The 27,642-nt window shown below is 44.0% G+C and overlaps 1 protein-coding gene across 1 annotated transcript in view; it reads right to left on the bottom strand.

The window, feature by feature from the left end:
- Positions 1-27,642, bottom strand: part of LCMT1 (leucine carboxyl methyltransferase 1) — a 56,358-nt gene that overhangs the window by 24,941 nt on the left and 3,775 nt on the right. Inside the window, exons 2-5 of the mRNA XM_059037082.2 lie at positions 11,304-11,395; positions 9,118-9,239; positions 2,277-2,353; positions 1,334-1,395 (exon numbers count right to left, since the gene is read on the bottom strand). Of these exons, the coding sequence (XP_058893065.1) occupies positions 1,334-1,395; positions 2,277-2,353; positions 9,118-9,239; positions 11,304-11,395 (353 nt within the window). The remainder of the gene's footprint in view (positions 1-1,333; positions 1,396-2,276; positions 2,354-9,117; positions 9,240-11,303; positions 11,396-27,642) is intronic.

Genomic DNA, 27,642 nt, shown 5'->3' with positions numbered 1-27,642 from the left:
TTTATCTTTCTCTGGGTATACTGTTCACATCTGCAGTAGAAAATACTCTGAACACTGGTTATCTTGGGTGGGAGAGGGGATTATGGAAAGCCTTTACTTTCTACTTCATATATTTCTACATAGACGGATCAAAGTCCTAGCAAAGTACTAGCACATTCATCGCAGATAAATCATTCTGACACCAAACACACAGAAAATTACGGTAGCAAAACTGTACAGAAAGCAAATAGGCCAGCAAATGGCAAAGCCTGAACAGCTTCTACTTACAACTTGTATAAGGGAAACAAAGGATGGGGGAGATATCATTTTCTGTGGAAACTTTATGGGGAATCTGATCACTAGGAGGATGACTGAAGCACTGTGGTCGTGTAAAAGAGGAAGCGTGTCTAACCGTCTGATTAGACGATTTGCTGTGCTATCTCTGTCGACCATCCGAGAAGGCCATCCCCTCTAAGCATGTTTTCTAACCCAAATTATTAATAAGGCCCTGGAACCTCTCTGTCAGATACAGACTGAAAACAATGGAAGATTCTGGAAGAGTTTTACCATAATTTGAAAGACTTAGAAATGAGAAAAGTGGTGTTGTAAACATTCATAATTAAAACTTGAGGGGAAAAACTGACTGCAGGGGCCAAGGAGGTGACGTAAACCAAGAAGTAGGCCAGGTGTAAGACAAGAGAGAGTGGTGGGATCAGAACTGGAGAAGACACGACCCTTCTAAATGAAGCGGCCGCTGCTCAACGACTGCCATGTAGGAGCTAGATGTGATTTTTCCAAGCAAAACTGAAAATCAAGACTTTCATGAAAAATCTCCCATTTTTGAAATGTTTGCAACTAATTTAAATTCTTTTTAAAGAGTGGGGACCTATGGACATCTAAGAAGAGTCACATCAAAACTGTTTTAAGGGGTTTCCCTGGTGGCGCAGTGGTTGAGAGTCCGCCTGCCGATGCAGGGGACGCGGGTTCGTGCCCCGGTCCGGGAGGATCCCACGTGCCGCGGAGCGGCTGAGCCCGTGAGCCATGGCCGCTGAGCCTGCGCGTCCGGAGCCTGTGCTCCGCAGCGGGAGAGGCCACAACAGTGAGAGGCCCGCGTACCACAAAAACAAACAAACAAAAACAACAACAAAAAAAACTGTTTTAAATTCCTTCATAGTAACTGTGGTGGAAGTGAAAATGTATCAGCAGAAGGATACGTGTATTTGTGTGTGAGCGTGCATGTGCACGCGCGCACACACACACACACACACAAAAAAAATCTTTAAAAAGAAAAGGGGAAAAAGAGCAAAAATTGTTATATAGCCCAGGTAGTATTACTTAGGTTAAGGATACTTGCCCATTTGAAGTGTGTCCTCTGAATGTAAGTCTAAAATGGGTTTTGATAGGAGAGGTTTCAATCTGTAGAAGATGAGAAAAAGAAAGGCGAGTCAAGCAGCTCATTTACCGCTAAAACGCACACAGCCACTACAGACATGGCAAACAGGTATCACTACTATTCAAAGGAAGGGCCACGACAAAGGGTCATCTGTTTAATCACATGTGACCCTAGGCACATACAGTAAAAGGCCAGGGGATACAAGTCAGTTAGGTCAGCTAAGCTTTACACGGAGAATCTGATATCAAATCACAAACTGATCAGGACATACTTACTTAGAAACAGCTACAGACAGGCTAGCAAGAATTTTCCAAATGTTCCAGTGTTCTTAGTAACATTTATGTGATAACTCTCCCAATCAAAAATATGCAAAAAAACAGGGAATTCCCTGGTGGTCCAGTGGTTAGAACTCTATGCTTCCAATGCAGGGGATGCAGGTTTGATCCTTGGTCGGGGAACTAAGATCCCATAGGCCGAGCCCAAAATAACTGATTAACTTCAGCCTCCCATTCATTCATTCAAAAAATATTTACTACACATCTATTCTGGGCCAGGCACCTTTCTATACCCTGACGATAAATAAGCAAAATAAAAATTCAGATTAATACACATTGTTAATCAACTACAATCCAATATAAATTTTTTTTAATTCAGATTATTAATCTACTCTAGGTCATTGTTTAAAATGTTCAGAGAAATTACATGAACAGATAGAAGAGTCACAAAGGAGGGTATATTTCATGTTGAAGACTGCACGATATGTTGGAATGAGGGTCCCAGGGGCAAGAAACAGGAAGGAGGGGATGAAAGGAAAGCAGTGCCCTAAAATGAGGTCTCCTGCCTTCAACCAGGATCTGGCTCTGAATCTCACTAGGCTCTTGCTTCCGGCCAAAGCCACACTTACTTGATGCTGTGCAGCTTTCTCGTGACTATCATTGGAAAGTCGATTTCAAAATATTTACTTGGTAGAAGATCTTCATCCTGAGAAAAAACACACAGTAGTCTTTCTATAATTATTTATTACTCATACATTTACCTATCATCTTCACATACCAAGTTCTAGGGCCTGAAGAGCAATAGGGTACGTACGGATTTAAAATCAGGGGAATGATATGGTAAGAAATGTACTTTTCAAGTTATTTGGTCTTGGCATAAAGAACAAATGGAGGGAAAAAAGAGATGATTGTAGCTGTCCGGGAGACAAGTGATGGGGAGCCCGAATCAGGGGAATGGTCACTGGGATGTTAAGAGGCAGACTGGAAGCAGGACATAAGAGTGTTTCTCAAAAAAGCAGCTTGATGTGCTCCGCAATGAGAAGCCCACACACCGCAACGAAGAGTAGCCCCAGGGCTTCCCTGGTGGCGCAGTGGTTGAGAGCCCGCCTGCCGACGCAGGGGACGCGGGTTCGTGCCCCGGTCCGGGAAGATCCCACGTGCCGCGGAGCGGCTGGGCCCGTGAGCCATGGCCGCTGAGCCTGCGCGTCCAGAGCCTGTGCCCCGCAACGGGAGAGGCCGCAACAGGGAGAGAACCGCGTATCGCAAAGAAAAAACAACAAAAAAAGAGTAGCCCCCACCCCGCCTCAACTAGAGAAAGCCCGCGCACAGCAACGAAGACCCAATGCGGCCAAAAATTAATTAATTAATTAATTATTTATTTTTTAAAAGCAGCTTGAGACCTATCAGAGAGGGTCAAGAAACCAATGTGATGGGTTGTGACCAGCATTTTGGGGATGAAATAGAATAAAGTAGCAAATATCAGAAAGCAACACATGGAATGAGGGATACATTTATTTTTTTCTGTGAGAGTGGAGAATAGTGGGGTGGTAAACAGCAGGCACTCTGGAGCCTGGAGGGACAAGGTTCAAATCCCAGCTCCACCACCTGTTTGCTGTGAGGCCTTGGGAAAGTCACTAAACTTCCTGGGCCAAGGTTTCCTCATTTGAAAAGTAGAGAAAATAACACCTCATAGGGTGGTGGGGAATAATGAGGAAATACGTGAGTGACACTCAGAACAGGGCCTGCCCTTAGTAAGTACCATGTGTGTGCCCTTATTATTTATAGACATAGGTACATAGACGTGGGTCCTGGCTAGGGATGTACAGTTATTTTTTTTTTTACTGCGGCTGCGGTTTTAAAAAGTGTGAAACACACACACACACACACACACACAGCCCTGCTTCCCCCTTGCGGTTTTCCTAGCTTAGTCGGTGGCTACACCCCCATCCAGTCACCTACTGGTCATGCTAGAATTCTCCAGCTCCTCCTCCCTGTCCAATCAATCACTCAGCCCCGAATGTACACAAATGTCAGATCACTATGTAATACATACTATGAAACGAACATAGTATATGTCAAATCATATATCGCTTGTATGTGGAATCTAAAAAAAAATGATACAAATGAGCTTATGTACAAAACAGAAATAGACCCACAGACAGAGAAAACAAACTTATGGTTACCAAAGGGGAAAGGGGGGAGGGATAAATTAGGAGTTTGGGATTAACATACACACGACTATATATAATACAGATAACAAACAAGGACCTACTGTATAGCACAGGGAACTCTACCCAATATTTTGTAATAACCTATAAGGGAAAAGAACCTGGAAAAGAATACATATCTATATCTGTATCTCTCTCTATATATATAACTGAATCACTTTGCTGTATACCTGAAACTAACACAACATTGTAAATCAACTATACTTCAATTTTTAAAAATTATGTCAAGTATTGATATATTTCAATTAAAAAAAAAATCAGCCCCGCTGACTATTCTCAAATGCATCCTCTCCTCCTCAGCTCTATTATCACCAGCTGTGAAAACTAAAACAACACCCCTTTCTGCCTGCAACAGCTCTTCACACCCCTAAGACTTAGCAAGAAATAAGGCACTCCATAACCTGCAACTCTTTTAATACCCTCATGTCCACCTGCACTTATATCCCAAAAATAGAGAGCTACTTATTTAAAAAAAAAAAAATTTTTAAAGAGGAAAGAAAAAGAAAGTTGCTGATATCCAGAACCTGGTGGTGGCTTCTTTGGTGTAGGATGGGATAAAGAAAAAGGAGGGGTAAGGATGTTTCCTTGTTTCTGATGAGCAGCCTGGCGGTAAGAGCACCATTTACACAGACAATAACTAGAGATGGACAGGTTGGGAGGGGCAGCAGGTCCCCCCGAGGACAGAATGATGGGGGCAGAAGTCATGAGGAAGCAGTTCCTGGTAGGAAGGTGACCCCTAAAGGGGCAAGTAACAGAATTGGGAGATCCACCCACATGGAAAATGGTCCTCAGTTAAAATTTCAGGGGATCTGGTCTGGGGGAAGGAGGGGAAGGACAGAAAAGGAAGGAGGAAAAGAAAAAGAAAGAAACAAAACAAAGGGACAAGACGGTCTCCTGACATCAGAGGAGACCTGGACTCACCCACCTTCAGCTGTTCTCTCTTGGAACTGCAACACATACCTACTACGTGACTGCAGAGCAGGGCTATATAAAAGCTATCTGAAGATATCTGGAGGATGTGCTTAAAGGATACACAGAAATAATTTTCTCTAAGAAATTCTACAACACCTTTCAAGAACTTTTACTCACAAGGTATAGAGTGTTAAGAACAGTCTAAAATTCCAGAAGACCACGAGGACAATCAAAAGCAACTAAATGAAGGACAGCATAGTGTCCCACATCTCACACAGGACTTCTGACTTTTCTTTTTAACATCTTCATTGGAGTATAACTGTTTTACAATGGTGTGTTAGTTTCTGCTTTACAACAAAGTGAATCAGTTATACATATACATATGTTCCCATATCCCTTCCCTCTTGCATCACCCTCTCTCCCACCCTCCCTATCCCACCCCTCTAGGTGGTCACAAAGCACCGAGCTGATCTCCCTGTGCTATGCGGCTGCTTCCCACTAGCTATCTATTTTACATTTGGTAGTGTATATATGTCCATGCCACTCTCTCACTTTGTCCCAGCTTACCCTTCCCCCTCCCCGTGTCCTCAAGTCCATTCTCTACATCTGTCTTTATACCTGTCCTGCCCCTAGGTTCTTCATAACCATTTTTTTTAAGATTCCATATATATGTGTTAGCATACGATATTTGTTTTTCTTTCTGACTTACTTCACTCTAAGACAGACTCTAGGTCCATCCACCTCACTACAAAATAACTCAATTTCGTTTCTTTATACGGCCGTGTAATATTCCATTGTATATATGTGCCACATCTTTTTTACCCATTCATCTGTCGATGGACACTTAGGTTGCTTCCATGTCTGGGCTACTGTAAATAGAGCTGCAACGTACATTGTGGTACATGACTCTTTGAATTATGGTTTTCTCAGGGTAGATGTCCAGGACTTCTGACTTTTTAAAGAGCTTTCCCAGGCACTCGTGCACTTGATCCTCATAAGAATTCTGAATAAGGGGTCACCGAGGAAGGAAAGCTTCCAAAAGGCACACCTGGAACTTATAAGAAACAGACATCCTCTTTCTCAGCTTTCAGAAAGGGGCAAAAAATGGCTCTGGCAAGTGATGCTTCAACTTTTTATTCCACGATTCTCTGCGGCCCTTGGACACTCCACTCCCAAGTAGCTCGCGTGGCACAGGAGGCAGGGGAGACACCCAAGGCAGGGCACAGCCACCAGGGGGGCAGTCAGGAACAGCCACGAGGAAGGGTGGCCCTCAGACTCCAAGATCCAAGGTAGATGACCACTTCACAGGCGGCCAAAACTGAGACTGCTTCCCTTCCACACCCGACCCTTTGGTTGTACACAAACAGAATTCAAGAGACACCAAGAAGTGAGGCCCCTTAAAGGGTTTCTCTCACCCTTTGTTCTTTGCTCATGACAATATCAGCTTTCCCTGGCCCTGTTTTTGCCTGCTGCCTGAAGATGAGAGTCTTCGACTGCCCAGTCTTGGGCCCCTGAGATTATACAGAACAAGCTCACACGGTAGTGGCCCCAGAAAGCCTGTGACTCGCAACTAAGCCTCTGCTGGTGCAGCGGGGGGCCATCCCAGGTGGAAAGAGCACGAGACTGTAAGATCGATGGACACGACGTCCCCTGCTCTTTTATAGAGGCACATATAGCTCTAAAACAGGGATTAACAAACTTTCTGGAAGGAGTCAGAAAGTAAGCATTTTAGGCTTTGCAGGCCATAATGGTCTCTGTTGTAACTACTCAGCCCTGCTGTGAGAGCCATAGATAGGATGCAAATAAATGGGCATGGCTGTGTTCCAATAAAACTTTATTTACAAAAATAGGTGGCTGGCCAGATTTGGCCTGTGCAACCTCAGCTCTAAAAGAGCAAACAAGGGAATTCCCTGGCGGTCCAGTGGTTAGGACTCCGCCCTTCCACTGCAGGGGGACGGGGTCAGATCCCTGGTCGGGGAACTAAGATCCCGCAAGTATGCACGCGGCCAAATAAATAAATAATAAAAAACAAAAATTAAAGGCAAACATCAAATCAGGTGGGAAAAATCACAACAAAATGGAAAAGACTTAAAAAATAACAATAGGGCTTCCCTGGTGGCGCAGTGGTTGAGAGTCCGCCTGCCGATGCAGGGGACGAGGGTTCGTGCCCCGGTCCGGGAAGATCCCACGTTCCGCGGAGCGGCTGGGCCCGTGAGCCGTGGCCGCTGAGCCTGCGCGTCCGGAGCCTGTGCTCCGCAACGGGAGAGGCCACAACAGTGAGAGGCCCGCGTACCGCAAAAAAGAAAAAAAAAAAAAAAAACAATAAAAGAGCAAACAAGCATAATTTAAAGAAAAAAAAGAGAAACTTAAGATTTTTAAAAATCCCTTCAGATCAATACAATTATCAAATAAAACAAAAAACTTTCACAAAGGACTTTAAGGCCCTGTGCTACTCCCCTTCCTCACCTTTGACAGAGAACCTTTTTCTTGGAAGGGGCACATAAGCCTCAGTGTACCTGGCTCAGAAATTAAAATCTCAGATTTATTCATTATTAACCCACCTACAAGATGGGGAAAAAACCCAAAGCACATGGCCAAGTCAAAAGGGTAAAAAAGGAGGGATTTCTCCAGCGGCCCCTGTGATGCTGGCAGTGCACACACTCTTACACTACATTCTGTTCCAGTTGCTTCCACCACACCAAGGTCACTGCGTTACAGAGGCACAGTCGACCCACAGAAAAGACTCTCCCTGAACAACCACGGGGCTGTGTGCAGAGGAAAGAGGAAGGAATTGGGAGTCTGATGAGCTGGAGCCAATGTTGGTTCCAAGTCCTAATGCCACTGGCTGTCCAATTTGGGGCAAGACACAGACTTTCAAAGCCCCACTTCCCTCAGATGTGTAAGCTCCCCCACCCAACACAGCTCTTGTTGTTAACTTATGACATCATACATGTAAATGCACTTCATAAATATCAGTTATCTCATCTAGAAGGAAGAATGCAGAGGCAAACGATACTAGGGCCATGTTGAGGACACTGATTCTCAAGTAACAGAAAGGTTGGGAGCTCTGATTACCAAAGACCTTCTTATCAGGTGAGCTAATGAGGGACAAAATAGATAATGCAGGTCGAGTTATGCCTATATACTCTCATCTATCTTGGTCTACGCCTGCAAGAAATCTGGAGAGGGACTTTCCTGGTGGCGCAGTGGTTAAGAATCCGCCTGCCAATGCAGGGGACACGGGTTCGAGCCCTGGTCCGGGAAGATCCCACATGCCGTGGAGCAACTAAGCCCGTGCGCCACAACTGCTGAGCCTGCGCTCTAGAGCCTGCAAGCCACAACTACTGAGCCTGAGTGCCACAATTACTGAAGCCCGCACACCTAGAGCCCATGCTCCGCAACAGGAGGAGCCACTAATGAGAAGTCCACGCACTGCAAGGAAGAGAAGCCCCTGCTCACTGTAACTAGAGAAAGCCTGTGCACAGCAACGAAGACCCAACACAGCCAAAAACAAATTAATTAATTAATTATTTTTAAAAAAAGAAATCTGGAGAGACGCAAATACCCATTACTACCACATGACCGACCTGATAGAAGAACCAAGAAAAATCTGTACAAACCTACAAAAACAAGAAAAAAGAAAGAAAATGCAATCAGCGAGATATTTGTAGGGAAAACACAAAAATACTTGCTTTAAAAAAAAAAAAATTTATTTGTTTGGCAATAAAATCCAGCCCAGGAATCAAAGACCAGAACTTTAGTCCTGGTTCTGCCACTAACTAGACCCAAGTTTCCTTTCCTATGAGTGAGTATAATTACACCTGCCCTTGAACCCAAATAGAACGACTGAGGCATCAAATCAGAGAATGACTACAAAAGGGCTTTGCATCATGTTATCATTACCCAGCCTTGCAAATCTCCAAATGTTACCTAAGACACTGTGATGCCGACAATAAAGTCTTAAGTTATCGTCAAAATTACAAACACAAGTGTTCTTTTGTCTCAGCAGTTCCACTGCTAGAATCCTTGCTCCTCCTCTTGATATACTGCCACATATGCAGCGGGAAATGTACCCAAGAATGTTTATTATAACCCAGTTAGTAGCAGCAAAAAGTGAAAAGTCACCCACATATTATCCTCACTAGGGCCCTGGTGAGATGAAGTACAGGGACGAAGGCGTTGTGGGGCTGGAGGGCTGCAAAGAGAGGTGGGAGACAGACTGCCACTGCACTGCATTTTAATCTTTTCTTTACGCTTTTGAACCAGGTGAATGTCTTCAACAAATTAAATTTAAACAACTGGAAAGAGAAAACGGGAAATTTTAATTTACCTTTAACCTCCAGAAGGTGGTATCCATCCCAGCCCCGAGGTTTAGAATTTGACAATTACATTCTGTCTTCCGTAGAAATGCCTTTATAAGCTGGCTGACGCCATGGACTCGAGCAAAATATCCTAAGAGACAGACAGAGAAGCAAGCTATCACCCGGTGATGACAGAAATAATCCCTGCAAAGCCCACGGTGCTAGGGAGAGCAAAACAACACTTTTGCCCATCTCCAGGGTCAGCATTTATCTGTAGACTTCATGGGAGAAATAATGACTTTCAAACTCTCTTCCCTTTTTTTTTTTTTTTTTTAAAGCTGGTTGAACAAAAATAAGTACAAGATACTTAATGGTGGAATTAACGATCTGAAGAAAAATAAAGTGTCCTATACTTTTACTTAGGAAAGACAAGTGTTTTCTATCAAAACATCTGATCTAAATGCTCCTCTTGTAAATGTGCTTTTTCACGGCTCTAGGGAAAGCTAATTAGTACTCTGGTAAAACTCAAAATTGCAACAGCGTGTGGGAAATAATATTTTCAGGTCAGGAAATCGGGCAGATGAATGTCAGTCAAAGCAAAGCAAGCCATGCTTCTTATCTTGTTCCTTTCACCTCCATCTTGTCTGGGTTAGAGCCTCTGTGTTTATAAAATGGCATCGCAGACAGCGGAGGAGAGACACCAGCAAGTGGTGGCCTAATTAATGGACTTGTTAAGCTCTGGGGTGGGGAGCTGGGACAAAGGAGATGGGAAACCCAGAAGGGAAACAGGAAGACAGCGTCTGTCTTGTTCTAAAGGCCTGTTGCTCAAGGTGTGACCATTTTAAGAACAAAATTTGAGAGTAGCATTTAGAAACTTTATTGCCATCTGACAGAGAAATTTTATGTCTGGTGAGTGTGCTAATAAATAATTCGGGGAACTTCCCTAGCGGTTCAGGGGTTAGGACTCTGCGATTCCACTGCAAGGGCGCATGGATTCGATTCCTGGTCGGGGACCTAAGGTCCCGCATGCCAACGCAGTGTCGCCAGAAGAATAAATAAATAAAACAAAATAATCAATTTGATAATCCCTACCTTATAAATAAATAATTGGGGCTTGTGTCTACATTTCATTTTCCTACTAAATCATCTTTATTGTATATTACAGAATATCATCCACAATGGATTCGACTTGGGAGAAAAAAATATGTCTTCACCACAGACGTTTGGGAAGCGCTCTCCTACTGGGCTGGAGGTCCCCAATCTAGAGATGCAAAACGGGAGAGGAAGAAGGAAGGGGGGCTGACGTGCTGCCTGGGGCACCAAGCCAGTTGCCGTGGTGGGTCCCTGTCTCTGGAACATTCGTTGGGAAATCTGTCTCAAGAGCTGGGGAGGGAGGCTTAAGAAAGGCCTCTTAACCAGGCCTTGCCCAATCTAACTGACGCCTGGATTCACCCTCAGCTCAAAGTAACTACCACATCCTTCTTCTCAGGAACAACCATTTACAAATTCCTTTGCCCTTCTCATAGAACCCACCTACGGGACCCATCTTTAGGGCCTAGATTCCCCACACATACAAGATTTACGTTCACTGGTCAGTTCCTCAATCTGGCTGAAACTAAGTCACGCTCCTGTCTCAACTCCTTCGACTTCCTTAATGGAAATTACTTGCAGAACCTAATAGTGTTACTAACACTTTAATAGGGCAACAACAACAAAAATAATCCCTTATATGAACAGACAGTTCGTAGTAAAAGATATGTAAATGGCTTTTATATTACTGTAAAAACCATTTTTCATATATCAGGTGAACAAAGATGAAAAGTTTCATAATACACTGTGCTGGTGAGGAAGTTGGGAAACAAGCACTTTCATACACTGTTGAAGACAGTACACCCCGGAACTCTCTTTTTAAGAATGAATCCCTGGGCTTCCCTGGTGGCGCAGTGGTTGAGAGTCCGCCTGCCGATGCAGGGGACACGGGTTCGCGCCCTGGTCCGGGAAGATCCCACATGCCGCAGAGCAGCTGGGCCCGTGAGCCATGGCCGCTGAGCCTGCGCGTCCGGAGCCTGTGCTCCGCAACGGGAGAGGCCACAACAGTGAGAGGCCCACGTACCGCAAAAAAAAAAAAAAAAAAAAAAGAAAGAAAAAAGAATGAATCCCTAAAACCTCAGGCCTCTCAGCTGATGAGATGTCAGGGAGGCAGATGGTCACTTGCCTCTGTTAATTTCCGGGGCCTTCCTCTCTTTAGATAGTCTCACCAAATGCTGGATGTAAGGGTCCTGCCAGTAGCCAACGCTCACTGCAAACCTGAAAGAGATGAAAAAGGAAGCAGGTGAGTAGAGAGTAGGTTCAGGCCAGGTTCCACGGCCACGTTCCCAGGAACCAGGTCAAGGATCCACAGGAAATTTACTGACCCCAAAAGGCCAAATCATGCAACTAGAGATCATCATACTAAGTGAAGTAAGTCAGAAAGAGAAAGACAAATACCATATGATATCACTTACATGTGGAATCTAAAAATATGATACAAATGAACCTATCTATGAAACAGAAACAGACTCACGGACATAGAGAACAGACTGGTGGTTGCCAAGGGGGAGGGGGTTGGGGGAGGGATGGAGTGGGAGGTTGGGGGTAGTAGATGTCAGCTATCATATACAGAATGGATAAACAAGGTCCTGCTGTAGAGCACAGGGGACTATATTCCATATCCTATAATAAACCATAATGAAAAAGAATATTTTTTTAAAAAAAGAATGTATATATATGTATAACTGAATCACTTTGCTGTACAGCAGTAATTAACACATTATAAATCAACCATACTTCAATTTTAAAAAGGCCAAATCACATTTAATGCTCCAGCACAGGTTTAAACAGACTCATCCATCCGGCGCTGCATTCAAATACACTGCCCATCACATCTCCCACCATGACCATTTCTTACCTCTTTCCTCCTACCACTAATTCTTTTCCCAGGACCCTAAACAGCAAATAACCTCACCTCATACTTCATACAGAAGACCTGCAACCAATTATTCATTCAGCAAACTCACTGGCCAGAGCCAGTCAGATGACTCTGCTCAACCAAAAGTTCTGTGTCCAGTGGAAGGGAGACCCAGAAATATTTGGCAAACATCACTAACAACCACCAAAGTATTTCTGCTGACTTCGTATTAAATACCCGTCCTTTCATGTCCCTTAAGGAGGTCACCGTGGGGAAACTAGGAACAAATAAAACAGCTTTAACTTGGAAAATGCTAGGGTAGCCCAAACTCTCTCTAACCCAGTCTACACTACAAGCCGTTAAAGTTGTAGTGTTCCAAGCCTAGGAGCTGAAGCCCTGATTACCACTGGAAGTCTCCTGGCAACCATGAGTGGAATCAGCCTTAGGACAAATGAGAAGTCAGGGAAGGAAGCTGGATCCCTAAGGCCACGCCACACCCCTGTGGGCCTGGTGCCTTCTCTACCTGGCAAATACTTAGTGAGATAAGGAACATCTTTACCACTTAAGTCAAATTGAGTCAGGCTTCTGTTACTTGCAGTCTTAAGCATCCTAAGTGATATCCTGAATAATACATCCATTTCCATGTTGCTTGATAAATAAGCTGAAACTTAAGGTGGCTGGGTGTTTGTGTGTGTGTGTGTGTGTGTGTGTGTGTGTGTGTGTGTGTGTGTGGTGTCACCCAGCTAAGTTCTAAGCTCCCAGAGCACATATTACATCTTTCCTTTTCTTCGTATCTACCAACAAGGCTTACTGCTGCCTTGACAGCAATAGGTGCTGAATTCTGCACAAACATGCCTCCTCCAGTCTCTCGCATCCATGTTTGCACATCCATAGACACCCACAACAAAGCACATATGTTCAACTACTCAAGGCAGCAACTCAACACAGAAACACACAAAGTACTAAGGAACACAATTTGCTATAAGCCCACACTGTCCAAGGAAAACAGCAGACCCACAGAGTTTTACAAACAAACTTGCTCAGTTGTCTAAAATAGTGCTTTTCAGGAATTCCCCAGCGGTCCAGTAGTTAGGACTCTACGCTTTCACTGCTGAGCGCGAGGGTTCAATGCCTGGTTGGGGAACTAAGATCCCGCAAGCCACACAAGCATGGCCAATAAAATAAAATAAAATAATAAAATAAAATAGTGCTTTTCAAACAGTGAGTTGTGACCCATTCATATCATAAAATCGATATGAATATGTAATAATTTGCAAATCTCCCTTTTAGAAAATGAAGTAGAACAGAGTAAAACAGAAAATAGCAGCATCATTCCACATTGTAAGAGTGTTTTGTGAAGCTTTTGTTTCAAGTGTGTGTTGGGGGTATAAGTGCCACGAAAAATGTGTTCTCACTGTGGGTGGCAGTTTGAGGAACGCTGATTTCAAAGGAATCATCTCGCACCATCTAGTGGTAAAAGCCATATCTGCAGTTGAAGCAAGAACGGTAGGCCAGTGATGAGAACATGCCTCGAACAATTTAAAGCTTGGAGGGGACCTTAATCAAGCCCAACATCCACAGCAAGAATCCTTTCGACAATATGGAGCCACTGTTGACTACTCCCCACAGAGAAGGCACTCACCCCACTGCGAAGAAACTCTAACTGCTGAAAAGCTGGTCAATTTGCCTCCCTCTAAGCGTTCCCTTGTTGGATGTATTAGTGCCCTCTCGGATAACAAGGAGCAGTTTCTATTCCTCCCAACTCTGCATTATCAGTTGAGTTAATACTATCGATTCGGTCTAGCAATATTTATTGAGTGTCTGCTAAGAGCCAGGCATAGGGTTACAGTGGTGAACGAAACAGAGAAGGGACAGAGACAAAGACAGAGATTATGACAAACGAGGGATACAATGGTATGGCGGATGGAGGACCTAATTTAGAGGTGAAAGGGAAGACCTCTCTTAAAGGGCATGGCCGAGTAGAGTCCTAGAGAATTAGGGAAAGGCAGCTGTGCAAAAGGCATTCCAGGTAGGAGGAAGAGCAGATACAAACACTCGGGGGTGGGAGTGCACGTGGAGTGTTCCAGTAGCAGGAAGTAGGCAGGGCGGCCGGAGGAGTAAGAAAACAAGAAACTGGAGAAGAGGTTGGAGAGGGAGCAGACTCAGGTCACCCAGGGCCTGGCAGGAGCCTGGGATGGATCTCCACAACACACTGGACGCGGTCAGTGATGTGCAGCAGTACAGAAAGGTGGGGAGATGCACGGACATAACACAAGGACCCCTGATCATTTGGGGAGATGCCTGGACATAACACAAGGACCCCTGATCATTTGGGGGAGATGCCTGGGCATAACACAAGGACTCCCGATCACTAGTTCCCACGACTCCTACTTCCTAATTTTTCCAACATGTGTCTCTTTGCAGTCCTCAAATCTAGATGACTGCCAGTGGTTTCCATGCCTCTGAGGAAAAAGGCTCACTGCCTTGCCTGTGAGAGTGGCCAAGATAAAAAGATGTACAACACACCGCTGCGAAGAAGGAAGAGGGTGCTGCTGGGCATTGCTGCTGGGAGCTCTGAAGGGAGGCGGGCACCATGATTCAGCCGAGCAGATTACAGTGCATCCACACAATGAATATTAACCAGTCATTTGAAACGTAAACTGGAAGAACCGGGGACGGCAAGAGGTTCACGAAACATAGACTATATTTCGCTATATCCAGGACACCACCAATTGTAAGACTGAAAAAAGAAATTAAAGGGACTTCCCTGGTGGCACAATGGTTAAGAATCCACCTGCCAATGCAGGGGACACGGGTTCGATCCCAGGTCTGGGAAGATCCCACATGCCACGGAACACCTAAGCCCATGCACCGCAACTACTGAGCCTGCGCTCTAGAACCCACGTGCCACTACTACTGAGCCCACACACCGCAACTACTGAAGCCCACATGCCCTAGAGCCTGTGTGCCGTAACTACTGAGCCCGCACTCCACAACAAGAGAAGCCACCACAATGAGAAGCCTTCACACTGCAAGGAAGGGTAGCCCCTGCTCGCCGCAACTAGAGAAAGCCCACACGCAGCCAAAAAATAAAAATAAAGAAAGAAAATAAAGAAAAAAGAAGTTTAAAAACACTGCCAATTAGTTAATGTTTTTATCGCTTCGAATTTTAATTTTGTGGTTACTGAAAAAGCTCCTTCATTGGGACAGAGTGTCATCATCTCTCTCTCTTGTACAGACAGAAAAAGGAAAAGGTGAGTGAAGTAAGCTGCTAAGACTTCACTTTCAGGATGTCTGTGCCTTTCGACACAATATCAACCTCCGTGCCATCGAGGGCATTGGCGAGGATACATTCCTTAACAGATCTCCACCATCCTCTCTGAGATTTTTCTTCCAAGCAGCTAACCCTCACCCTGGAAGTTTTGATACTGGCTCTCTCTTGATCTCATTAGAAGGTATCAAGGGATGATTTTCAACAGCATTCAGGATCTGTGTTCTTTCTTCAAATGGCCCTTAAACAGTATGTGGACTAAAAGCACCAGGGACTGTGGTCACAGCTGCCCAACCATGCCATGCCAGCAGAAATAACCTCATACCTGCTTGCACAGGTAAGGACGCCTCTAAGAGACTCGACAGTGTCTGCAGGACACACTGAGAGTAAGTCACATCTGATTTCAGACAAGTTAAAATGCAAGACCATGTGTCTCACAAAATGGCTCAGATAGTACTGTCACATTTATATGTGTAACTAAATCACTTTGTTGTATACCTGAAACTAACACAATATTGTAAATCAACTATACTTCAATTTTAAAAAAATAGTATTGAACTGTGAGGAACCACCATTGCCTATGATGACAAGGGATTCGCCAGATGTCAACATTTAGCAATGGAATAGCTAACAAGGGAGGAATATTTGCCTTTTTTTTTTTTTTGGCTGTGCTACACAGCAAGTGGAATCTTAGTTCCCCGACCAGGGATCAAACCGGCGCCCCCTGCAGTGGAAGCGCGGAGTCCTAACCACTGGACCACCAGGGAAGGCCCAATATCTGCTATTTTTAAATTATGTTATTCTATTTCTTTTTAAACTAAATTAATTATTTCCATCAAACAGATAGTATTGTCTTCACAACAAGAGCAAGTTAAGTTTGGATTTCATAAACAAACATACAAGGCAAATATTACACTAGGAAAAATATTTGTAACAGGTCACAAAGTGCTAATATCCTTACAATATAAAGGATTCATAAATTAATATGGGAAAAAACTAATATTCCAGAAGAAAAAGAATGGGTCAACAACAAAAATGAACCATTCACAAAAGAAGAAAAACTGACCAATGAACATACAAAAAGCTCAGCCTTATCAATGATTAAAAACAAAAGCAAAATGAAAATGAAAGCAAAAACAAGAGAGCAGTACTGCTCTTATCAAATCAGCAATAAAACTCTTTTTTAATAGAACCTGGCTTTGGAGAGGAATGAGGAAGAGGGCCCTGGAGCACCAATGTCCAAACTGGAAACTGGCAGAGTCATGCTTCAAGGCACTGTGGCAACAGGTATAAGAAGCCAGAATAACATGCAAACACAATAGCCAAACAGTCCCACTTCTGGGATTTTATCCTTAGGAAACAACTAAGAATGAACACAATTTTTTTTTTTTTTTTTTTTTTTACAAGAACACTGTACCCGGAGTTATAGTATCAGGTCAACAAAACAGGCCACAAGATTATATGGACAGGACATTCCCAAGTTTTTTAGAATGAACATACACATATATATAAAGACTGCCCAGAGTAGATACCAAAATGTTAATAGTGGTTATCTCCACACCCCAATACTGTGCACCTAGTTCTGTCACTTCCACGATCGTCCTCTGTTTCCCAAATCCAGAGAACATCCCTTCCATTTGAATATCTTGGTTTCATGTTTCAAACCCAGAATCAAAGAATCAAAAATCTCAGATCTGGAAAGACCTGAAAGATTCACTCAATCTTCATTCAATCACTATTCTTTCAAAATGTTCATGACACTCACATAACACCTGTTCAAAGTAATGTCTTTTTTTAACATTTTAACATTTATTTCATTGAAGTGTAGTTGATTTACAATGTGTTAACTTCTGCTGTACAGCAAAATGATTCAGTTATACATATATATATTTTCATATTTTTGTCCACTATGGTTTATCACAGGATGCTGAATATAGTTCCCTGTCCTCTTACAGCAGGACCTTGTTGTTTAACCATCCTATATATAATAGTTTGCATCTGCAACCCCAAACTCCCAATCCTTCCCTCCCCCACCCCTCCTTCCCAATGTAATATGTCTTTAAATAAACTCAATTTTCTTAGTACTCAGGTTTGATGTGCTACCTAATATTTTCTTCTAACACACAATGTAACGAATACCTAACCATTAACATTTAAAACACCTATCTGTGTACCACCTAAAACCATCTCACATTCCTCGCATGGGAAACAGTGAACTGGCCCAACCACCAATTCATTAAAGAGACATTTACTGATTCTGTCCTATTTGCATGAGTATCAGCTGCAACAATGGGAAATTCACTGTGAAGTTGTGAAACGCCTTCCAATAGGCATTTTTTCATCTGAGGATTCAGGGACTGCGAAAGGGCCCTCCCTGGTCTCCCTGACTGTGAGGGTCAAGGCTGGGGCTGGCTTGTTTCATGTCTCCTGGACACTGACTGCGTGCTTACCGCGTGCCAGGCATCATTCAAATGCTTGACAAATAGGAACACATTGAGCCCTTGTAACACCCCTAAAGTAGTTTGCCCAAGCTGTGGAACCTTTAGGGAAATTAATTTGACTGCTTTACAAACCTACCTACCCATCTGGATTTAGATCCCTTCCCCAACACTTCAGTGCTTGAATGATACATATCTATCGTGTGTGTGTGTGTGTGTGTGTGTGTGTGTGTGTGTGTGTGTGTGTGTGTGTGTGTGTGTGTTGCTTATAGATACATATGTATCTGTATGTATGTAAATCCATATATATGCAATTGCAAAAATAAACCGAATATTCTCAGCACTAATTTTCAAGTTTGGGATTTTAACTGCATACTTCTTGTGGTCCTCTAATTTTTTATTTTATTGTTGTTCTACATCTTTTAGTTTCAGTTTTTGGTTTCTATTTCCTGTTGGTTTTATTCTTGGTTTATAAATGGAGGATAGGAAGCAAAGCCTTAAGGGCGATAGACTCTGTACCTAAACAGAGTTTGGATTTGCTTCCTTTCTTGGGAGCTCTTGAAAGTTGCTTTTTGTTTTCCTAAGCAGATGGGCAGACCTTAAGTGTTCAATCATCTAAACAACTGGGCCTGAATAACGAAAAAGACTCACAGGCTAGTTTCCTTCCAAAGGAGACTAGTGGTATTGCCTATTGGCTTCATCTAACATCTAATTACTTTACAAGAAGTAATATGATCTACAATCTACTGTCTCTCTTGTAAGCAGACACTGAATAGTGGGCAAAGCGTAAAGGAAAAGGAACCTACATTCACAGAGAGTGAAATAAGTAGAAGAATCAAATCAGACCCCTTGGTACAATGTCCCATATCTAACTTTTTAACCAAAAAAACAGAAAATGTTATTAATAAAATTAATACAGAACACAGTAACAGGATGCCATGGACCTGAATAATGCTGATGTACTTTTGAAAAAAATAAAACATTTAAGAACGTGTATTCTGAATATTTTCTCCAGTCTGAGGCTTGCCTGTTCATTTTCTCAGTTTATCTCTTTTTCCTTTGTAGTTAGTACTTTTTGTGTTCTACATACTAAATATTTACCTACCCCAAGGCTGCCAAGGTATTCCCCTATGTTTTCATACAGAAGCTTTACGGTTCTAGCTTTCATATTTAGGTTTATGATCCATCCCAAATTAGTATGTGTGTACAGAAGGAGGTCAGTGTTCATTGTTTCCACTTGAATATCCAGTTGATCCAGAATTAGTGGTTAAAAAGACTTTTACTTTTCCCCACTGAACTGACTTGGCACTCGGGGCAAAAATCAACTTACAGCACCAGTATAGGTCTATTTCTGTTTCATTGATCTATTTTTCTACCTTTATGCAAAGACCACATTGTTTTGATCACTGTAGCTTTACAGTGGGTCTTAAAATTCAGTAGATTAAGCAGTGTAAGTTCCCCAACTTCACTCTTCTTTTGAAGACTTTTTTGGGCTAGTCTAGATTTTTTTTTTTTTTTCTTCCTGGTACGTGGGCCTCTCACTGTTGTGGCCTCTCCTGTTGCGGAGCACAGGCTCCGGACGTGCAGGCCCAGCGGCCATGGCTCACGGGCCCCGGACCGGGGCACGAACCCGTGTCCCCTGCATTGGCAGGCGGACTCCCAACCACTGCACCACCAGGGAAGCCCTAGTCTAGATTGTGTTTCCGTATACATTTTAGAATCAATTGTTAATTTCTTCAAAAAAGATGACTAGGGTTTTGACTGGGATTTAGACAGTTGGTTTTTTAATGCTATTGTAAATAATATTTTAAAATTTCACTTTCCTATATGTGTACATATATTTACAACACATCTATCTGACAAATGATTCCTATACAGAATATATAATGAACTCCAACAAGTCAAAATCAACATTATCATCATTAGTGAAAATGGGCAAGGGCTTGAACAGACAATTCACAAAAGAAGATGCAGGAATGGCCAATAAGCTCACAATAAGTATACATCTGTCACCAGGGAAATGCCGTTTCAGACCTTAATGAGATGCTATTTCACATTCACTAACAATACTGAATGTTTAACAAGGATATGGAGCAACTGGAGTTTTGATACATTGCTGGTGGGAAGTGTAATCTGATAAACCACTTTGGAAATTAGTCTGGCAGTTAAATACATACCCACCCTATGACTAAGCAATTCTACTCTTAGATATTTATCCAAGAAAAATTTCAGGCTTACACAAGAACGTTCATTGCAGCCTATTCATCATGGCCAAAAACTAGATACGACTCAAATGTCCATCATCAGGTGAAAGGATGAACAAATCGTGGTACATTCATACAACACAAAAAGGAGCAAACTATTTTACCCTGACAAAGATTCTCTCCTTGACCAAACTCTAGCCAGGCTCCTCTGAGACCTCCTCTACCAGGCATCAACCTTGGCCTATAATATAAAGACCTGAGCAAACATTAACATAGTTCTTAATAGCTCAAGGCCACACTGCTAGGGTGTTTCTAGTCCCCCTTAGCATGCCTGCCTGAGAAAACTCAAGGCTGCCAAAAGAACTTACTGTTGGTTCCAGGCAACACCTAAAGCCAGGGCCTCCCTGTCTCCCAGCTAGCAGATCCAGACGGTTTCTGGTGGACCAACACCCCGTTTTCCCATTTTCTGTAATTTTTTCTCTGATTCTACTGAAACCCTGCTCGCCCCCCTCCTTCCTCCCTCATTTGCCCTTTAAAACACCCTCTGTACAAATCAGAGTTGAGTTTAGTTCATGCTGGATTTTCTTCCCTGTTGCAATAGTTATTACTGATTAAAATCTGACCTTACCACTTTAGCATCCGGCTTTAACGGTGACAAGGGTATTTATCTTTGACAACGTGTACAACATAGATGAATCTCAAAGAACATCTTGAGTGAAAGAAAACACAAAAAGAATGCATACTGTATGACTCTGTTTATACGACATTCAAGAATAGGCAAATCTATGGTAGCCCGAAACAGAAAATGGTTGCTGGGGGGCGGGGGAGTGGTAAGGTGACTAACTAGAGATAAGGGAACTTTCTGGAGTTTCAGAAATATTTCGTATCTTGTTTCGGGTAGTGGTACACATATATGCAACTATCAACACCCATCAAACTGAACATTTTATTCTGTATAAATTATCTCCCTCTCCCCATTCCCCTTCTCTCTTGAGAATACCTGAGGAAATTCTAGAAGGAAAAAAAAAAAGGTGAGGGATACAGCAAATCCTCCAAGTTCCCTTTCTGCAATCCATTCACCTTTCTTCCTAAGAGGACCCCAATTTTGTTTGAGGCATCAATCTGCCCTATTAGAAATTCTTACCTCCCCACACTTTCCTGCACCCAGGAGTGGAGCCATGTGTCCTAATGATGGCTAATGAGAAGTACACAGAAGTCTACAGGGTTGGGCTTCCCAAAAAGCTACTGCTTTCCTGACGAAAATGGGCAGATTCAGATACATACATGTCTCTTGCTAGTATCCCTTCCTCTTCTTTCTTCCGGGAGCACAGCTGCTCAAACAGACTAAAAAAATTCTGATAACCCTGCTACGATCCTATCCTCATCCTGTGAAGCAAAGCTGTGGGAGCTCTGAATCAATTCACAGCTGAGTAACTTTGTGTGTCGAAAGTTTTCAGACATCAAAATGGAAAAAAAAAAAGCGATTTCAACTGGAAGTCAAGAAATGACAACCAAGGACCTACTGTAAAGCACAGGGAACTATACTCGATGTTTTGTAATAACCTATAAGGAAAGAGAATCTGAAGAAGAATATATAGATATACGTATATATGTATAACTGAATCACTGTGCTGTACACCTGAAACTAACACGATATTGTAAATCAACTATACTTCAATTTAAAAAAAGAATGACATATGCACTGATGTGTTAAAGTATATATAAGAATTTAGTATACAAGTGACATTTCAAATCAATGGAGAAAATAAGAACATTCAATAGATGATGTAGGAACAAGGCTAATAATTTGAGACAAAATTAAGTTAAAACTGCTACCTTATAACGTCCAAAATAATAAATATAGAGGAATGATCTAAGCATAAAAGCCAAAACCACAGAAGTGCTAAAAGAAAATGTTATAAAGATTGAGAATGGCCTTTCAAAGCTTTACCCAAAAACCACAAGCCATAAAGTTAGATTGTCAGTTTCTATACCCTAAAGCGTCACCATTTCTGGATTATGAAATGTACAGTACAAGCTATACTGAAAGACACGGAACAGCTTGAGAGAAAATGCTGCAACAAATACCAAGGCAAAGGATTGCTATTCCAGATACAAAAGGTTCTTACAAATCAATGATAAAAATACAAATAACCGAACAAGAAAAAGACAGCAACCCAGTAGGACAGCAACATGGGAGAGAGGATTCACACAGAAAATACCGATGAGTGTGTGAGCAGACAAAAAATGCTTGGTCTCACTCGTGATTTTAGGAATACAAATTAAGAATAGGTGTTATCTTCCACCTGCCAGTTGGTGAACAATCTAAGAGACTGAGAATGTTCCATGATTAGCATCTCCATCCACCATAGATAAGAATGGAAATGGATTATCACCTCCTTGGAGGACCATCTTGCAGAAGCTTCTCCCCTGAAACCTGTCTCATGGAAAAACTCAAACACGTGTGCAAAGATGCTCATCACAGCACGATTTTAAGAGCAAAATCATAACCACCTAAATGTTGACCAAAGAAGAACGGTCAAATAATGTACAACCATGCTGCAGAATACTCTTGCAGCCAATAAAAAGAATGAGGCAGATCTGGGTGAAATTACAGGTACAATATGTTCACAGTAGGCTCTTGAGTGGGGGAAAAAGTACAGTTGACCCTTGAACAACGTGGAGGTTAGGGGTGCTGACCCCCATGCAGTAGAAAATCCAGGTATAGCTTTACAGTTGGCTCTCTGTATCCTCGGTTCCGCATCTGCAGATCTGACAACTTTGGATCGTGCAGAACTGTATTTAATGAAAAAACACTCTCCCTGCATAAGTGGACCTGTGCAGTTCAAACCCATCTTGCTCAAGAGTCAACTGTATTCACCTTTCTCATTTAAAAAATTAAGCTTTTTTTTTTTTTTTTTTTTTGCGGTACGCAGGCCTGTCACTGTTGTGGCCTCTCCGGTTGCGGAGCACAGGCTCCGGATGCACAGGCCCAGCGGCCATGGCTCACGGGCCCAGCCGCTCCGCGGCATGTGGGATCTTCCCAGACCCGGGCACGAACCCGCGTCCCCTGCATTGTCAGGCGGACTCTCAACCACTGCGCCACCAGGGAAGCCCAAAAAATTAAGCTTTTAAGAGAGATGTGATATTACTATTTGAGATCTAAGATCACTACCTTACGCAAATATTTTCCAAACTCTAATGTTTTCCTTTTATTAAAAAAAAAAAAAAAAATGGGAGCGATAAAACACCCACAGTTTATTTGACCTCTCTGATGGGCAAGGTTGGTATCCTCCACAGTATGTTCTAGTTCTAAAGTGACATGTCTTCTCTGGGAGTGGAAAGTACCTTGGCACCTGCCTTCAAAATAATTCAGATCAAAATCTTAGGCCTGCTCTCTGGGGCATAGCTGTGAAGATGCAATCAGTGTGCTGAGAGGCCAGGGCCCTTGGGAAAACGCTGGCTTTCCCTGAGAGGTGATCCTGTGTCCTGCTTTCATGACGGGGTAGCAGGGGACATCTGTCGATTCGGTTGAGAAATCAGATGAACTTCTATTATTTGCACAGTGGAATTTCAGCCTTACAGCCCCTAGTCTGGCTCCTAACACATACGGACCACTGAAAACCAGTTAAACAGAAAACCAGAATTTTTAAGACTTCATCAGGAAATATAATCAAGCATTTGCATTCGGCTCTAATCAATTTAGCCCTCCGACAGATAATTATTGTGTGTCTACAATGCGAATGGCACTAAGGTAGACAGGTCCCTGCTTTGTGTTGTTTTCATTCTGGTCGGAGGGACAGACATTAAACAGCATGTCTGAACTACAACTGGGCTGATGCCCACAAAGGAGACGCACGGAGCGTTATAAGAACACGGAACAGAGGCTACGTCTTGTCTGCAGGGGCCAAAGAGGCCTCCTGGAAGGAGCCACATCTGCGATAAGCCAAAAATCTTGGCGTCATCTTTGACTCCTCACCACACATCCAATTGGTCAGGACATTCTATCAGCTTGACTTTCACAGTGTATCCAGAATCTAACGGATTCCCAGCACCTCCACCGCTACCATCCTGATCCAAGCCCCCAGCATCTCTGACTTGGGATATTCTGAGAGCAGATCTCCCTGCCTCCATGCTGCCCCCTCCAGTCTGTTCTCAACAGAGACGCTGAAGGGATCCTGTTCAAACTCAAGTCAGGTCACCTTCGTCTTCCAAGTCCCCCAGCGGCTCCCATCTCACTCAGAGTAAAAGCTGTGTCCTAAAAAGAGCTCCTCTCCCCCTCACTCAGCAGGCCTTGCAGCTCCTGGCACAGGCGGGGCCAGCTCCTGCCTCACAAGGCCTTTGTACTCTTCCTGGGACATGGTTTCCCCAGAAGCCCACTCCCTCCCCAGCACTGACCTTCTCGATGGGGCCGCCCCTGGCCATCCTGGCTCACGTGGCCTTCCAACATTCCTACAGCATCGCCCACCATCTCACGCGCCAGATATGTTGCTCGTTTGCTTCCTGGCTGCTTCCTCCACTGGAATACATGCCCCATGAGAGCTCCGCTTTTGTCTGTTTCATTCACTTCTGCATCCACACTAGAACAGGGCCTCCATAAATTGAGAAGGGTCTCAATAACGAATATCAAATGAAAACATCAGTCTGAGGGATGACATGGAGCTGATCAGACAAGGAAGAGTGGGAGAAAGCATTTCGGGAGGGAAACGGCCTGCTGAAAGGCCCCAGGAAAGACAGGCACAGGGCTCGCCTGAGGAACTGAGAGGACGGTGGCGAGAAGGGAAGAGTGGGGGGAAGCCGGACAGAGCAGCCAGGGCCAGGCGGACCATGTGAGAAACTTCGCTCTTTTTCTAACAGCAACAAGAAGCCATTAAACTAGGGAGTGACAAGGCCCACGTGCCTTTTGCAAGCCTCTGGCTTCAATGTGAGAATTGGACTTGGGGGGGGTAAGCATGATTGGGGAGCTCAGCTGGCAGATGAGTGTCACGGCTCAGACCATGGATGACCTGACTGTGGACTGAGATGGCAGCCGCAGAGGTGGAGAAAAGGAGGTAGATTCCAGAAACATTTTGCAGACACAATCTAAGGTCTGGGTGATTGAGCACACAGCGGGTAAGTGAAAGGGCAGCTCCACGATGACTCCTACCTTTTTTACTCTGAGGGGACAATGGCATCACCCACTGAGTTGGGGGGTGTGTGGTGTAGAGGAAAATTCAGGAAGGTGATCTTGAGCGCAGTTTTGGAAATAATGAATCTGAGATCATTCTGAGAAATCCAAATGGAGATTTCCAGCTGGCAAGGATCAGATCCAGGGTAGCATGATCAGATCAAGAAAGGTGAGGTGTGTCGCTATTTATCTTGTGGCCGATGGAGAGTCAAAGAGTGTCAAGTAGCAAAGTGACAGGATAAGATTTGTGGTTCTGAAAAAATCGCCCTGGCCACGGCATAAACACTTGGACAGGGGAGATGGCCAGACTAGAAGCAGGTAGAACAATAAGGACGGGTCACAACAGATCAGGTGAGCCAGGGCTGTGGCCGTCGGGAAGGAAAAGGGAACAGACTTTCCCTTTGTCACCAGCCCATGTGCTGCACAGCTGCTGGGGATTTTTCTAAAACACAAACCCAAATCATGTCAGTTCCCCAACTTAAAAGCCCTTGGGACCTTCCCCATTTTGCTCTCTGACAACCTCTCCGGAATTCTCTCTTGCTACCCAGCGCCCATCCAAGGTCAAGTTCCCCTACCACTTCAACCTCAAGAGCTTCAATCTCTATGTTCTTTGGCTCCTGCTCTTTTCTTCTGCCTGGTAAACACCTATTCGTCTTTTTAAGACTCACCTCTCCTCCCCTGTGAAAATAAGAAAACCAGTGCTGACCGCTAGGAGTTGGCCTGGTACACTGCAGTTAGATGCTTGCCTGGTGCTCACAGAGGCCACGCTGTCCTTCTGCTGGACTGAAACAATCTCGCAGGACCAGCAGCGCAAGGTTGCACTGAAAGAGCAATGAATTGAGACAAAACAGGACCCCTTCATAATTTTGTCCAACAGACAAAACCAAGGTCATCATGCCAGCCACAGGGTCCCAAACACTCCCTCTCCTGGCTGAGATGAGCAACCGTGGCTTCTTCACAAATCACAGAGTGTCTGACTCTAGAAAAGTCAGACACACCTCCTCCTAGAAAAGACTGAGCTACCCAATCACAAAATTGTCCCCGCCTCCTGTGAGCACCCAAACCCGGGCAAATCCCTGCTTCCTTAAACCCTCCCCCAAATTACCCAACTGAAGCCCAAATCCTGTAAGTTCTTTCTAACACCCCTTACGGATAGGCCCCAAAGCTCCCTTAACTTAAAAGGAGCCTCCTGGGCTTCCCTGGTGGCGCAGTGGTTGAGAGTTCGCCTGCTGATGCAGGGGACGCGGGTTCGTGCCCCGGTCTGGGAGGATCCCACATGCCGCCGAGCGGCTGGGTCCGTGAGCCATGGCCGCTGAGCCTGCGCGTCCGGAGCCTGTGCTCCGCAACGGGAGAGGCCACAACAGTGAGAGGCCCGCGTATCACAAAAAAATAAAAAATTAAAAAAAAATAAAAGGAGCCTCCTATTTTACCTCGGGGCTTTCACCCGCTTTCCCAAGATTAATGACTTTAAAGTTTCAAATTCATAGATGAAAAAGAAAACTTCCCACTGACTGGAAAATAAGGCAATTCTAACATAAAATGTCTATCCACTTTTTAATGTTTCATTTTTATTACGAATTTTACACTCAAAACACTGGAGAATAGGAAAGTGAGCTAGCCAGAGAATCACGCTGGAATGAGCTGGTCCTGTAAGGGCACAGGTGAGGCTGGCTGACACGAAATCACAGCAGTACGAAGCCACCCTGCTGTGTGATTTCTACCACCAGTATTCCGGGTGAAAACGGAGAGTCTGGTTCAACCAGGGTCTGGGTTTACTAGGATTAAGGGCAAGGGAGATAAAGCCATTGCCAAGAGAACTACTGAAGGATGGACTATGAACTCGAAGCTCAGCTAAGAGGTGGCAGCCTATAGGGAAGTGTCTAAAGGCTGGAGAAAACCATGGAGGTCCTGAGGAGAAAGATGCTGAGGGCAGAGCAGAAACAACTGATCAAGCGTGCGGGAAAGAAGAGACTGGGGTTGAAGGGTGCTGCACTGTCCATCTGTGGGGTGGTGCATGCAGCACCGGGACGGAAATCCAGGGCATCGTGGCGGGAATGGTGACAGAGGTGGGCGAGCAGAGGTCATCACCACAGATGAGGTGTTCAAGAAAATGGGTGCTCCCGCGTGTACACTGCGTCCTCCACGTGCACGCCAGGAAGTCAACTAGGATGATGGCGAGAACTGAGGCAGAGAGTAAGGCCTGTGGGCCAAATACCCAAGTCATCAATGAATTAGGTGAATAACCGGCAGAGGGTAAAAAAACAGTAACATGGAGGAGAGGATGCTGGGGACGTGGGCCTCAAAGAAATGGGGTGAGGGAACAAAGGGCAGTGAGGACACAAATTTTGACCCTCCTGATTCTAGGATATCCAGGGTATGAGAAAACAGAGGCATGACTTGGCTTCAAGAAAAGGATATCCCCAGGGAAGGGCCTGTGGCGTCAATACAAAGAGAGGGAGGAAATGACTAAAGAGAGCCTAAGGAAATAGAGGCGGGGGTGGGGGTGGGGGCGGCAGTTATGGAGTGG

Source organism: Kogia breviceps, chromosome 14 (assembly GCF_026419965.1).
Source record: "Kogia breviceps isolate mKogBre1 chromosome 14, mKogBre1 haplotype 1, whole genome shotgun sequence".
In the NCBI taxonomy this organism is placed as follows: Eukaryota; Metazoa; Chordata; class Mammalia; order Artiodactyla; family Physeteridae; genus Kogia; species Kogia breviceps.
Note: the sequence above shows the minus strand (reverse complement) of the source record. Positions and strands in the feature narration are given on the sequence as shown.